General features: G+C 42.0%; 2 protein-coding genes across 2 annotated transcripts in view; one reads left to right on the forward strand and one right to left on the reverse strand.

Annotated features, from left to right (window-relative positions):
• Positions 1-7,417, reverse strand: part of rtn4ip1 (reticulon 4 interacting protein 1) — a 28,835-nt gene extending 21,418 nt beyond the window's left edge. Inside the window, exons 1-3 of the mRNA XM_035752585.2 lie at positions 6,918-7,417; positions 5,977-6,134; positions 1,702-1,770 (exon numbers count right to left, since the gene is read on the reverse strand). Coding sequence (XP_035608478.1) covers positions 1,702-1,770; positions 5,977-6,134; positions 6,918-7,197 — 507 coding nt within the window. The 5' untranslated portion in view covers positions 7,198-7,417. The remainder of the gene's footprint in view (positions 1-1,701; positions 1,771-5,976; positions 6,135-6,917) is intronic.
• Positions 7,418-7,465: 48 nt separating this feature from the next.
• On the forward strand, positions 7,466-12,866 carry LOC118368460 (glutamyl-tRNA(Gln) amidotransferase subunit A, mitochondrial). Its single transcript, XM_035752584.2, has 10 exons — positions 7,466-7,618; positions 7,984-8,143; positions 8,257-8,355; positions 8,448-8,544; positions 8,672-8,833; positions 8,943-9,234; positions 9,345-9,537; positions 11,407-11,524; positions 11,709-11,914; positions 12,210-12,866. Exons 1-10 carry the CDS (start codon positions 7,595-7,597, stop codon positions 12,416-12,418), a joined length of 1,560 nt encoding a protein of 519 aa, XP_035608477.1. The 5' UTR covers positions 7,466-7,594; the 3' UTR covers positions 12,419-12,866.
• The last annotated feature ends 3,155 nt before the right edge of the window (positions 12,867-16,021 follow it).

The following is a 16,021-nucleotide window of genomic DNA, read 5'->3' on the forward strand; positions in this document are numbered from 1 at the left end:
GGGTAGCCTAGTGGTTAGAGCGTTGGGCTAGTAACCGAAAGGTTGCAAGTTTGAATCCCCGAGCTGACAAGGTACAAATCGGTCGTTCTGCCCCTGAACAAGGCAGTTAACCCACTGTTCCTAGGCCGTCATTGAAAATAAGAATTTGTTCTTAACTGGCTAGTTAAATAAATGTCAAAGGTCAAATCAAATTCATGCATTCTCCTCTGAACAGTTGATGTTGAGATGTGTCTGTTACTTGAACTCTGTGAAGCATTTATTTGGGCTACAATTTCTGAGGCTGGAAAGTCTAATGAACTTATCCTCTGCAGTAGAGGTAACTCTGGGTCTTCCTTTCTTGTGGCCGTCCTCATGAGGGCTAGTTTCATCATAGTGCTTGATGGTTTTTGTGATTGAAATGATTGAAATGTTTTTGTGATTGAAATGTTCCGTATTGACTGACCTTCATGTCTTAAAGTAATGATGGACTGTCATTTCTCTTTGCTTATTTGAGCTGTTCTTGCCAAAATATGGACCTCTTATTCTCTATACCACCATTACCTTGTCACAACACAACTGATTGGCTCAAAAACATTAAGGAAAGAAATTACACAAATTAACAAGGCACACCTGTTAATTGAAATGCATTCCAGGTGAATACCTCATGAAGCTGGTGGAGAGAATTCAAAAAGTGTGCAACGCTGTCATCAAGGCAAAGGGTGGCTACTTTGAAGAATCTTAAATATATTTTGATTTGTTTCACGCTTTTGGTTACTACATGACTCCATAGTTTTGACGTCTTCACTGTTATTCTACAATGTAGAAAATAGTAAAAATAAGGAGAAACCCTGAGTAGGTGTGTCCAAACTTTTGACTGGTACTGTATATCATTTTGGGGATGGTAAAACATTTTCAGTGTAAACTTAAATGACTAAAACCAGATACAAAGCATATAGAAAAGATAATGGAGCAATATTTTTTTTTAAATAAGAGAATCGTTGAGAACTAGCAATCACCTAAGTAAAAACTAGACAGTCAGGGGGAATATAAAATGTCATTTTTGACTCAGATAGCATAAGAACACGGAATAAGCCATGGGAAAATGTGTTGAACTGCAGGAAATCAGCTTTAAAACTGCACATTTTCTCTCAGCCACGTAAATAAATGCATATAATTTCAGGAAACTATCTTTGAAACTATGAAATGCTGTCTCTGCCCCATGGAAAAATGTTTAGAATTGCAGGATAATTTGCTTTATCATTTTGAAATGTAAAGCGGGCCTCTAAAACCACTCCATTGGCCACACCCACGCTAATAAAAGGGTAAACACTGAAGCCATTAATGACCATGCCTCAATGAGCAGCAGCATGAAGGCAAACTGCCTGCAGCGTTTCTTCTCAAATCTGAGACCAATTGTAGTCTATCCCAAAAATCCAATCCAGCCTAGCAACATAATTTAGCTCACAAGAGATACCTAGTATTGCCTATACCAAGATATCCAAACGCTACTGTGCATTGTCTCTTGAACATGCTAGAGAAAGCAGAGTATCCCTGGTAGTGGTTAAGAAAGTGAGATTTAAAAATACATATAGTAGTTCAACTGAAATGTTAACTACTCGTGCACATATTTGCATGTACAATGTAGGAATAAGCAAACAGTGGTTTTGGAAAACAAACAAAACTACAACATAAAACATAAACGGGTCAGACACAAAACAGTACCTCATTTGCACTCAACACCACAAACTCAGCCAGGCTGCCTTGTTTCCATGGGGGAATGGCCGCCCACACCTGAGAATAAAAACAACAACAATGGCTTAACCAACCATGCACTAGAATGACCCTGCATGGGTGGCACAGATACAAACATTGTGACATTTTTTAATTCTCTGTTTGGATATACACTATATACACAAACGTATGTGGACACCCCTTCAAATGAGTGGTTTCGCCTATTTCAGCCACACCCGTTGCTGACAGTTGTTTAAAATCGAGCACATAGCCAAACAATCTCCAGACAAACATTGGCAGTAGAATGGCCTTACTTAAGAACTCAGTGACTTTCAACATGGCACCATCATAGGATGCCAATTTTCTAACAAGTCAGTTCGTCAAATTTCTGCCCTGCGAGAGCTGCCCCGGTCAACTGTAAGTGTTGTTATTGTGAATTGGAAACATTTAGAAGCAATAACAGCTCAGCCGCGAAGTGGTAGGCCACACAAGCTCACAGAAAGGGACCACCGAGTGCTGAAGTGCTTAGTGCGTAAAAATCATCTGTCCTCGGTTGCAACACACACTACAGATTTCCAAACTGCCTCTGGAAGCAACGTCAGCACAAGAACTGTTCGTCGGGAGCTTAATCAAATGGGTTTCCATGGCTGAGCAGCCACACACAAGCCTAAGATCACCATAAGCAATGCCAAGCCTCGGCTGGAGTGGTGTAATGCTCGCCACCATTGGATTCTGAAGCAGTGGAAAGCATTCTCTGGAGTGTTGAATCACGCTTCACCATCTGGTAGTCCGACGGACTAATCTGGTTTTGGCGGATGCCCAGGAGAACGCGACCTGCCCCAATGCAAAGTGCCCACTGTAAAGTTTGGTGGAGGAGGAATAATGGTCTCGGGCAGTTTTTCATGGTTTGGGCTAGGCCCATTAGTTCCAGTGAAGGGAAATCTTTACGCTACAACATACAATAACATTCTAGACGATTCTGTGCTTCCAACTTTGTGGCAACAGTTTGGGGAAGGCCCTTTCCCCCCATGCACAAAGCAAGGTCCATACAGAAATTGTTTGTTGAGATCGGTGTGGAAGAACTTCACTGACCTGCACAGAGCCCTGACCTCAACCCCATCGAACACCTTTGAGATGAATTGGAAAGCTGACTGCGAGCCAGGTCTATTCGCCCAACATCAGTGCCCAACCTCACTAAAGCTTGCAGCTGAATGGAAGCAACTCCCCGCAGCGATGTGCCAACACCTAGTGGACAGCCTTCCCAGAAGAGTGGAGGCTGTTATAGCAGCAAAGGGAGGACCAACTCCATATCAATGCCTATGATTTTGGAATAAGATGTTCAACGAGCAGGTGTGCATGTTATGTTTACATCCATTTTATCGGAGAGTGTTTCACTGCAAGCCACAGGCCCACCTACTGGGGAACCAGGCCCACCCAATCAGATTTTTTTTATTTTATTGTAAAATTATGCTCTACTTGTCAGTGAGGGGATTCTATTAATCTGGCCCGGGTGCCCAGGTAGGTATGTTTTGCACCAGGTGACAGATGATTGCCCACGGCGAAGTTGGCTCAAAACCAAAGTGACGTCATTAAGCACGAGGAGTAATGAGTAGCATTCTGTGTTTTCACACGTAAAAGTGATTGCTTTGGTTAAAAACGCTTTATCTGCCGTAACAATGAAAACTAGTTTGAAACGAAACACCATGCTACCTTGTTGACAACATGACCGAGCGGTGCAGATTACTGTTCCATTTGAGAAGGGCGCTCCTCCGTCACGCCTTTTGCTCATTCACGTCACGGGCCATAGACCGATACTCAGCATAATCGAATCCGCCCAGTGTTCCAAACAGGACATTATTTGTCTTTTTACCCTAAACATGCAAACACCATCAGATATAATTCATAGCAAGCAGTGCAGTGCACTGGAATAACATTCACTCTCTTGGGATGGGTGGCTGAAAATAACTAACTGTAAGCCACACCCCCATTAAACCACAAATATGACTGTATTGATGCATACAGTATGTCACTGTGATTCTATGGCTATATGCACCATGCCACTGCCTACTTCATTTATTAATTTAGCAAACAAGACAGCTCATAATCCAGTGCTTTTCTCAGTCAACACACTTATAGTTTAGCTTTAATTAGCTTTAAAAACGCATAATTTTCACTCAGCCAAACTTTGTAGAATAGCATGAGATTAGCTATGAAACTGCACATGCTCCTCTCTGCCCAAAGGCAAAATCTGTAGAATTGAAGGAAATTAGCTTTAAAACAGTAACATTTTCTCTCAGCCTCATATAAAAATGTGTAGAATTGCAGGAAGTTACAGTGCCTTGCGAAAGTATTCGGCCCCCTTGAACTTTGCAACTTTTTGCCACATTTCAGGCTTCAAACATAAAGATATAAAACTGTATGTTTTGTGAAGAATCAACAACAAGTGGGACACAATCATGAAGTGGAACGACATTTATTGGATATTTCAAACTTTTTTAACAAATCAAAAACTGAAAAATTGGGCGTGCAAAAATATTCTGCCCCTTTACTTTCAGTGCAGCAAACTCTCTCCAGAAGTTCAGTGAGGATCTCTGAATGATCCAATGTTGACCTAAATGACTAATGATGATAAATACAATCCACCTGTGTGTAATCAAGTCTCCATATAAATGCACCTGCACTGTGATAGTCTCAGAGGTCCGTTAAAAGCGCAGAGAGCATCATGAAGAACAAGGAACACACCAGGCAGGTCCGAGATACTGTTGTGAAGAAGTTTAAAGCTGGATTTGGATACAAAAAGATTTCCCAAGCTTTAAACATCCCAAGGGGCACTGTGCAAGCGATAATATTGAAATGGAAGGAGTATCAGACCACTGCAAATCTACCAAGACCTGGCCGTCCCTCTAAACTTTCAGCTCATACAAGGAGAAGACTGATCAGAGATGCAGCCAAGAGGCCCATGATCACTCTGGATGAACTGCAGAGATCTACAGCTGAGGTGGGAGACTCTGTCCATAGGACAACAATCAGTCGTATATTGCACAAATCTGGCCTTTATGGAAGAGTGGCAAGAAGAAAGCCATTTCTTAAAGATATCCATAAAAAGTGTTGTTTAAAGTTTGCCACAAGCCACCTGGGAGACACACCAAACATGTGGAAGAAGGTGCTCTGGTCAGATGAAACCAAAATTGAACTTTTTGGCAACAATGCAAAACGTTATGTTTGGCGTAAAAGCAACACAGCTCATCACCCTGAACACACCATCCCCACTGTCAAACATGGTGGTGGCAGCATCATGGTTTGGGCCTGCTTTTCTTCAGCAGGGACAGGGAAGATGGTTAAAATTGATGGGAAGATGGATGTAACCAAATACAGGACCATTCTGGAAGAAAACCTGATGGAGTCTGCAAAAGACCTGAGACTGGGACTGAGATTTGTCTTCCAACAAGACAATGATCCAAAACATAAAGCAAAATCTACAATGGAATGGTTCAAAAATAAACATATCCAGGTGTTAGAATGGCCAAGTCAAAGTCCAGACCTGAATCCAATCGAGAATCTGTGGAAAGAACTGAAAACTGCTGTTCACAAATGCTCTCCATCCAACCTCACTGAGCTCGAGCTGTTTTGCAAGGAGGAATGGGAAAAAATGTGGCGCTACAAAGTATTAACTTAAGGGGGCTGAATAATTTTGCACGCCCAATTTTTCAGTTTTTGATTTGTTAAAAAAGTTTGAAATATCCAATAAATGTCATTCCACTTCATGATTGTGTCCCACTTGTTGTTGATTCTTCACAAAAAAAATACAGTTTTATATCTTTATGTTTGAAGCCTGAAATGTGGCAAAAGGTCGCAAAGTTCAAGGGGGCCGAATACTTTCACAAGACACTGTAAATGTATATTTTTTGACGCACCCATCAACCAATTAATGGCTACACTACTGCCCCAAGGTGGTGCAATTAAATGTAACATTATACAATGAGGTACTCCCCATCTCAACTGCACTTGGATTAAGTAAACAAAGCACTAACAGAAGAGCCAAAAAACAGACAGCCCCTCATTGTCATAACATGCCACAATGACATGACTTCATGAGGCACTGTGGAGCCACATAGGCTTATAGTATAGATATATATACACACACACACACACACACACACACACACACACACACACACACACACACACACACACACACACACACACACACACACAGAGAGAGAGAAAGTGTCCCCCTATTCTACTCCATCATGGGGCCTGTGTTACCTCATCCCCCTCTTTAAAGTAGGCTGGTGCCACATCCAGACCACACTCCATGATGACTCCGGACATATCTCGGCCCAGAATGAGGGGGAACTCACTGCCCGACTGTTTGATGTTCAGGGGGTCTCTCTTCATGGCCATAGTGGCAGCCCCATACCCACCTGAGAGGGCAGAAACAACACAGAAATGAGGCTGAACCAAGTTAGAAATAACCACATAAACAGTCCAAGTGGAGACATGTGGATTCAGGTACGAACAGAGGCCACAACGATGAGAACACAGATTAACTGGGAAGATCATCACTGAATATGCCGAGAGGTAACCATGAAGAACTCCAGGCACCCTACTTTCTCAAAGAGCACATATAGGCCTAGCTGTGGTTTACCAGTCGTTGAGAGGTGGGAGTGGGTAAGGAGTTTGGTGATTCACAATTCAACACCCAAACCACACGTTTCGTCAGTCTACTTTCCCTTTGCGTCAGAAGAGCTTTACTCGTTACCTGGTGTGATCCATTATGCTCACACAGCTCTCTCTCTCTCACACAGGCCATATTTGAATGGCAAAAAAACCAGATGCTCAGTCAACTCTGAATTAGAGCAGTTTAGACTGAGGGATGTTGAATTTACTTTTCACTAGTGGTGTGTGCACAAATGTGAGAATGTCTTGCATCTGTCTTCATATAGGTGCAGGAGCTCCACAATACGGTTGAGCTGATATTTTATAAGAGGAACAGGAGCTCAAGCAGTAGAACATTTGAGGTGCCGGTACTCAGCTCCGGTGAGCTCCTGCCCAAGTCAAGCACAGACTATATGTAGAATATCTGAAAGTCTATGTTCTGTGAGAACTGAAGGTTATAGGAAAACCACTGACATGAACAATGAAGAGGTATCCTATCACGGGAACCAAACGAGCTAGAAGACAACACATCTTTATCAGTCACCAACCTCTCATGCTGACGTCAATGGGGTTTAGACCTGCGGCATGGACTTGAACGACGACTTCATTCGGATAGTTGATGATTGGGAAGCCGGCGTTTTTAGTGAACCGTAGGACATCATTGCTGCCGTATCTATCGATAACCCAAGCAGGCATTATTGTCATACGGCTGTTTGAGGTGTTGAACAGTCTCCTCTGATCTCCGTGGACCAATGTTTTCACACATGGTGCTTTACTGTTAAGGAGACACGACCACCAACTGCAAGCAAACTGTCTCAAAGGAAGCATGATTATGTCCAGACATCAATTGTCAATACACTTGCTCTTCAATCGTGTACTCTGCACATTATTTATCAAGCCATGGACGCGACTACAATTAGCTCAATGACTGATATCTAATCTTTCCATTCATTAGACAATACAATGGGAAAAGTTGCAGATACTATAGGATTTACAGTCTAGAAAGACAGTGTTCACTTAGCTCTGCACTTAATACTGCTTCCTCGTCTACTGCTGGCAGCGTCTGACAGCTTCTACTCAACCAATGGTAGTGCGGCTTACTCATCCCACATCCAATCACAGAGCACGATGTTGGGATTCCAGACGCGAAACAAACATGGCAGCCTCCAGGCGCTGAAGGTTGCTGAAAATTTCCCAGGTTGATTTGGCTCATGACATAGAAAGTATGCTGAGCTTGTCTATAAGAGAGGTACGTGTAATAAACTCGTTATCAGTAACATGAGCTAGTCTGTATTTGGCGTACTTTATTGGCAATAACGATTAGTCTGCTAGTTGCAATGTCATGTAGCTAGCTAACGTTAGCTACCTAGTTACACATATCAACTGATGCAAAGCCTTAAACTCTGGGAGTTAGTTGGCTAGCTACAGTATCACATCTAAAACATCAACGTATTAGCCCACATCCCCACAGAGACATGGTTAAAGTTGAATGGCACAGATTTCCAACCATTTCAGCAGTGTACAAATTGGTCATGTTGATTCAGCAACCATGTTCACAAAATGGAAATTATTGTGATTATTATAGAATCATACACATTTCACATTATTTGACAGGTGTCCTTGGCTCTGCGGGAAGGTAGGATCTCCCCCACGGAACTGTGTCGAAAATGCCTGGACCGCATCAAGAAAACTCACTATCTCAATGCTTACATCACTGTGACAGAGGAGCTTGCATTGAAACAGGCACAGGAGGCTGAGAGTAGGCTCCTCAAAGGTGTGTGTTTCCTGTCTCTCTGTCTGTATCTGTTTGTTTCTGTGTGCTGTATGCATGTTTTGTATAGTGCAGATTATGATCAGGTCTTGCCTTATTATCTTTCTTTCCTACAGGTGCACCCAAAGGTCCACTGGATGGGATCCCTTTTGCTGTGAAGGACAACTTCTGCACAGAGAACATCAAGACCACTTGTGCCTCCAAAATGCTGAAAGGTATGTCCCCTAATATCTAAAACAGGGATTCATTGCTCCTCATTTGAGTTGGGTGCATTGATAATCCTAATCCCCTGCTGTCTGTTTTGTAGACTACATTCCTCCATACAGTGCTACAGTGGTTCAGAAGCTCCTTGATCAGGGTGCTGTTCTCATGGGGAAAACTAACCTGGATGAGTTTGCAATGGGGTCAGCCTCTTAAACACATTTCAAGAACTATACACACACTAAGAACTATATTTATTTGCAGAATTACTAGAGTATTATCATCTTCTGGCCTTCATTCACATCCCTCCCTCCCTCCATCCTTCTCCAGTGCAGGCAGTACTGACAGTGCTTTTGGACCTGTCCGGAACCCCTGGAGCTACTCCGGCCCTTACAGACAGCAGACTGGGGCTGAACCGGACTCTGACTGGGTCATCACTGGAGGTAGTTCTGGAGGAAGTGCTGCAGCCGTGGCCTCTCTCACCAGCTTCCTGTGAGTCTGCAGACCCAGGGCTGTGTTCAAGAGCTTTGGACTGTTCCAAACTGAAATGACAATTTAAACACACAAATTATTTATTGTTTCCTTGTTCTGGTACTTGCAGCTCTTTAGGATCGGATACAGGTGGCTCCACCCGTAACCCAGGGGCATTGTGTGGTGTTGTGGCCCTGAAGCCCACCTACGGCCTAGTGTCCAGACATGGCCTCATCCCCCTGGTCAACTCCATGGACGTCCCAGGCATCATAACCAGGAGTGTCTATGACGCAGCTACGGTCCTTGATATTCTTCAAGGACATGATGTCAAAGACTCTACTACCATAACCCATAACCCCTCCACACTGACACACCTATTTGATGACTTTGATGTCAGGAACATCTGTGTTGGCATTCCCAAAGTGAGCTTTCCTTATTCACCCAGTAGGATCAGACTTCTCCGCTCATCCCAGTGGTTTAACGTGGAAATTGTTGTTCTGGTTGTGTTGTGTGTCCTTTCCCTCATCGTCAGGAGTACCACGCCCCAGGTCTGTCCCAGGAAACCCTGGCCCAGTGGAACCGTGTGGCGGACATGTTTGAACGGGCGGGGGCACGGGTGGAGCAGGTGTCCCTCCCCCACACCCAGCACTCCATCGTCTGCTACCACGTCCTATGTCACACCGAGGTGGCATCCAACATGGCACGCTTTGACGGCCTGGAATATGGTACAAACCAGGTTTCAATATTTAATGCCCTGTGCTGAAAATGTTTTTCTAATGGCCACTTATGGATTAACTTGTATTGAATTGAGTGGTTTGATCTATCTGCCTGTTTGTCTGTCTGGCTATGCCATTGTTGATCTATGGTGTAAATTTGTATAGCTCAGTAAATGCAAGACGAAGGTAATTTAATCTGAAAGCCCAACAAAGTGAAGTTTTCCTTAACGTTACATTTATTGTACAGCGGGGCAAAAAAGTATTTAGTCAGCCACCAATTGTGCAAGTTCTCCCACTTAAAAAGATGAGGCCTGTAATTTTCATCATAGGTACACTTCAACTATGACAGACAAAATGAGGGAAATAAATCCAGAAAATCACATTGTAGGATTTTTAATGAATTTATTTGCAAATTATGGTGGAAAATAAGTATTTGGTCACCTACAAAGAAGCAAGATTTCTGGCTCTCACAGACCTGTAACTTCTTCTTTAAGAGGCTCCTCTGTCCTCCACTCGTTACCTGTATTAATGGCACCTGTTTGAACTTGTTATCAGTATAAAAGTCACCTGTCCACAACCTCAAACAGTCACACTCCAAACTCCACTATGGCCAAGACCAAAGAGCTGTCAAAGGACACCAGAAACAAAATTGTAGACCTACACCCTGCTGGGAAGACTGAATCTGCAATAGGTAAGCAGCTTGGTTTGAAGAAATCAACTGTGGGAGCAATTATTAGGAAATGGAAGACATACAACACCACTGTAAATATCCCTCGATCTGGGGCTCCACGCAAGATTTCACCCCAGGGGTGTTAAAATGATCACAAGAACGGTGAGCAAAAATGTGGAAACATCATGCTTTGGGGCTGTTTTTCTGCAAAGGGACCAGGACGACTGATCCGTGTAAAGGAAAGAATGAATGGGGCAATGTATCGTGAGATTTTGAGTGAAAACCTCCTTCCATCAGCAAGGGCATTGAAGATGAAACGTGGCTGGGTCTTTCAGCATGACAATGATCCCAAACACACCGCCCGGGCAACGAAGGAGTGGCTTCGTAAGAAGCATTTCAAGGTCCTGGAGTGGCCTAGCCAGTCTCCAGATCTCAACCCCATAGAAAATCTTTGGAGGGAGTTGAAAGACCGTGTTTCCCAGCAATAGCCCCAAAAAATCACTGCTCTAGAGGAGATCTGCATGGAGGAATGGGCCAAAATACCAGCAACAGTGTGTGAAAACTTTGTGAAGACTTACAGAAAACGTTTTACCTCTGTCATTGCCAACAAAGGGTATATAACAAAGTATTGAGATAAACTTTTGTTATTGACCAAATACTTATTTTCCACCATCATTTGCAAATAAATTCATTAAAAATCCTACAATGTGATTTTCTGGATTTTGTTTCTCAGTTTGTCTGTCATAGTTGAAGTGTACCTATGATGAAAATTACAGGCCTCTCTCATATTCTTAAGTGGGAGAACTTGCACAATTGGTGGCTGACTAAATACTGTTTTGCCCCAATGTAAATGCCCTATTGCTAGCAAAGCCCATGATGGCCACCCCTGTTTATTTTCATTACTGCTGTGTGCGTAGGGAAGCAGGTAGCCTAGCTGTTACAGCATTTGGGCAGTAACCAATAGCTTGCTTGATCGAATACCTGAGACGACAAGGTGAAACATCGGTTGATGTGCCCTTTAGCAAGGCACTTGACCCTAATTTGCACAGAAAGGACGTACCACATGGCTGACCCTGTAAAACAACACATTTCATTGCACCTATCCGGCATATGTGACTATACAAAAAACAACAACATAATATTTATTTACAAGGGATTTGTCATTGTAAAGCAAGATTGATATATTATTTGTGAATTGTTCTCCACAGGCCACCGTAGTGGGATCGACAGTTCAACAGAGGCAATGTATAGCACCACTCGCCACGAGGGATTCAATGATGTTGTACGAGGAAGAATCCTCTCCGGGAACTACTTCCTGCTCAGACAGTAAGATACATCACACATTTTCAGTAACAAAAAAAAAACACATTTTAATTTCAATAGCTTATTTATAGCAATTTTTTTTTTAAATACTTCACATTTCTACTACTGTAAGATTGGGGATCATGTTGGGGCTGGAAGCAGAAATTAGAGTTTTTGGACAAGATCTCTCACAGGTTGCCTCCCTCAGGAACTACGAGCACTACTTTGTGAAGGCCCAGCAGGTGCGGCGGCTAATAGCGGAGGACTTCAAGCGAGTGTTCAGCTCTGGTGTTGATGTGCTGCTCACGCCCACCACACTGAGTGATGCCATGCGATACACGGACTTCATGCAGGAAGACAACCGCACACGCAGTGCCCAGGAGGACATTTTTACACAGCCTGTCAATATGGCAGGTACTGAGGAAACACACACTCCCCCAACACTTCAAGGGAAATAATGTTAATCTTTTAACTCTCCCTTTTCAAATTAATTGGGTTGGAATTCATAGATCGGTCAACCCATTGATTTAGATATCAGATTAAGTTCTATCTCAAACAGTTCATCTCCAAAAGGAAACACATCACTTTGAGGACAGTTAAAGTTTCACCTGTCTTTTATACCCGCAGCCACTGATCTTCAGACAACCTTACCCTCCAAACCTTTCTCCCTTCTCACATTTACCCCTTCAACTCTCTATTTCTTCCCCAGGGCTCCCTGCTGTTTCCGTGCCAACAGCATTATCAAACAGAGGCCTTCCCATTGGCCTGCAGCTGATAGGCCCTGCCCTCCAGGACAGGAAGCTGCTGACAGTAGCCCAGTGGATAGAGCAGAAGGTGGGCTTTCCCCCCATCCGTTACCATGGAGAGGGGGAGATGGGTGAGGAGGTCCATGAGAGAGAGCAGACCTCTGTTGTATGAGGGGAAACATGGACACTAAACTAATGATACAGAGCTACTCAGATGTATGATGGTCAAGGAAAGGACATACACAGAAAAAGGCCTTTTCTGGTTACTTTTCCAGGGTACTACCACCGAATGAACCCACTTAAAGTGATGCTCCAGAACTTTTGTATAATTTCAGACAGTAGTTTTTCAAAAGCGCTTACGAGCCTGAAGGAAAATCTATCCATTGCATCACGTACAGTACAGTTCAATTTGTAATCTTGGTAAAGGAACACCTTGAAATGTTGCTCCCTTGTGTTTGAAGATAAACTGTTTCAGTAGTATTTGATTTGTACAGAGAACCCTTTCACATGTTTCATTAGGAGCATGTTTACACGTCTGTCTGATCATAATGGCCATTATAAATGAGACTTTATCTTGTGAAATGTGTACTTAAAAGCAACTTCTGTGTGTCTGCAGAGTTTTCAGGCTTTTGTCAATATTTGTACTCGGAACAAAAGAACACAAACCACTTTCCATACACAGTGCAGATAGTAAAACTTTACAAGGCAATTTAATCTTATATACTGTTTACCTTGTCAGAATATGTTTTGATAACTTTGAGAATGGTTGTTAATGTGTGCAGTTCCAAGCAACACTCATGAGAGGGTTGTGAGGAGACTAGTTTGCCTTCGGTTAGATTATTAGAGTCACATGGCACAACAAACACGGAGTAGAAAGTCTGGTATAGCTAATTTCATCCCCTAAAGGTTATGTTTAGGATTGGGTGTAGGATCATCTAGGCCCGTATTCACAAAGTCTCAGTGTAGGAGTGATGATATAGGATGGGTTTTGCCTATTAGATCTTTAGGGGGGAATTCAGACCTGAACTGTATTCCTTTTTATGCACTTTTCTTTAAGTGTATCTGGCCTTGAATGTACGCTTGGCAGCAAGGTTTGCGTTTGAAGATGTGTCTACAGATACTCTGAATTCTGACCTTGACTTAATTCCCTCATAATTCCACCACCTTTACGTTCTAGTGGAAAAACATTTAAATAACACAATTCTCCATGCACTGTAATTAACTAATTGATGAGTAGGAACAGTTGAAGTCGGAAGTTTACATGCACCTTAGCCAAATACATTTAAACTCAGTTTTTCACAATTCCTGAAATTTAAACCTAGTACAAATTCCCTGTCTTAGGTCAGTTAGGGTCACCACTTTATTTTAAGAATGTGAAATGTCAGAATAATAGTAGAGAATTATTTATTATAGCTTTTATTTCTTTCATCACATTCCCAGTGCATCAGAAGTTTATATACACTTAATTAGTATTTGGTATAGAGGTCGACCGATTAATCGGAATGGCCGATTTAATTAGGGCCGATTTCAAGTTTTCGTAACAATCAGCATTATGGACACCGATCATGGCCGATTACATTGCACTCCACGAGGAGACTGCGTGGCAGGCTGACGATCTGTTATGCGAGCGCAGCAAGGAACCACGGTAAGGTGCTAGCTAGCATTAAACATATCTTATAAACAATCTTAACATAATCACTAGTTAAAACTACACATGGTTGATGATATTACTAATTTATCTAGCTTGTCCTGCGTTGCATATGATCGACGCGGTGCCTGTTAATTTATCATTGAATCATAGCCTACTTCGCCAAACGGGTGATTTAACAAGCGCGTTCGTGAAAAAAAGCACTGTCGTTGCACCAATGTGTACCTAACCATAAAAATCAACGCCTTTCTTAAAATCAACACACAAGTATATATTTTTAAACCTGCATATTTAGTTAAAATTGCCTGCTAACATGAATTTGTTTTAACTAGGGAAATTGTCACTTCTCTTGCGTTCTGTGCAACAGAGTCAGTGTATATGCAGCAGTTTGAGCCGCCTGGCTCGTTGCGAACTGTGAAGACTATTTATTCCTAACAAAGACAGCCAACTTTGCCAAACGAGGGATGATTTAACAAAAGCGCATTTGCGAAAAAAAAATCATAATCGTTGCAAGAATGTACCTAACCATAAACGCCTTTCTTAAAATCAATACACAGAGTACACAGAAGTATATATTTTTAAACCTGCATACTAGTTAAAATAAATTAATGTTAGCAGGCAATATTAAACTAGGGAAATTGTCACTTCTCTTGCGTTAATTGCAGGCAGAGTCAGGGTATATGCAACAGTTTGGGCCGCCTGGCTCGTTGCAAACTAATTTGCCAGAATCTTACATAATTATGACATAACATTGAAGGTTGTGCAATGTAACAGGAATATTTAGACTTAGGGATGAAATAGATAAAATACGGAACGGTTCCGTATTTCACTGAAAGAATAAACGTTTTGTTTTCGAAATGATAGTTCCTGGATTTGACCATATTAATGACCTAAAGCTCATATTTCTGTGTGTTATGTTATAATTAAGTCTATGTTTTGATATTTGATAGAGCAGTCTGACTGAGCGGTGGTAGGCAGCAGCAGGCTCGTAAGCATTCATTCAAACAGCAATTTAGTGCGTTTGCCAGCAGCTCTATGCAATGCTTCAGGCATTGAGCTGTTTATGACTTCAAGCCTATCAACTCCTGAGATTAGGCTGGTGTAACCAATGTGAAATGACTAGCTAGTTAGCGGGGTGCGCGCTTATAGCGTTTCAAACGTCACTCGCTTTGAGACTTGGAGTAGTTGTTCCCCTTGCTCTGCATGGGTAATGATGCTTCGAGGGTGGCTGTTGTCGATGTGTACCTGGTTCGAGCCCAGGTAGGTGCGAGGAGAGGGACGGAAGCTCTACTGTTACACTGGCAATACTAAAGTGCCTATAAGAACATCCAATAGTCAAAAGTATATGAAATACAAATGGTATAGAGAGAAATAGTCCTATAATTCCTGTAATAACCTCAACCTAAAACATCTTACCTGGGAATATTGAAGACTCATGTTAAAAGGAACAGCCAGCTTTCATATGTTCTCATGTTCTGAGCAAGGAACTTAAACGTTAGCTTTTTTACATGGCACATATTGCACTTTTACTTTCTTCTTCAACACTTTGTTTTTGCATTATTTAAACCAAATTGAACATGTTTCATTATTTATTTGAGTCTAAATTGATTTGATTGGTGTATTATATTAAGTTAAAATAAGTGCTTCTTCAGTATTGTTGTAATTGTCATTATTACAGATAAATACATTTAAAAATAAAATAAATAAAAAATAAAAATTGGCAATTAATCGGTATCAACTTTTTTTGGTCTCCAATAATCGGTATCGGCGTTGAACAATCATAGTCGGTCGACCTCTAATTTGGTAAAATTGGTAAAATTGTTTAACTTGGGTCCAACGTTTTGGGCAGTCTTCCACAAGCTTCTCACAATAAGTTAATAATAATAATAATAATAATATATGCCATTTAGCTGACGCTTTTATCCAAAGCGACTTACAGTCATGTGTGCATACATTCTACGTTGGGAAATTCTGGCCCATTCCTCCAGACAGAGCTGGTGTAAGTTGGGTTTGTAGGCCTCCTTGCTTGCACACACTTTTTCAGTTCTGCCCACATATTTTCTATAGGATTGAGGTCAGGGCTTTGTGATGGCCACTCCAATACTTCATCTCCAGGAGACAGAACGC

Source organism: Oncorhynchus keta, chromosome 35 (assembly GCF_023373465.1).
Source record: "Oncorhynchus keta strain PuntledgeMale-10-30-2019 chromosome 35, Oket_V2, whole genome shotgun sequence".
Classification (NCBI taxonomy): Eukaryota; Metazoa; Chordata; class Actinopteri; order Salmoniformes; family Salmonidae; genus Oncorhynchus; species Oncorhynchus keta.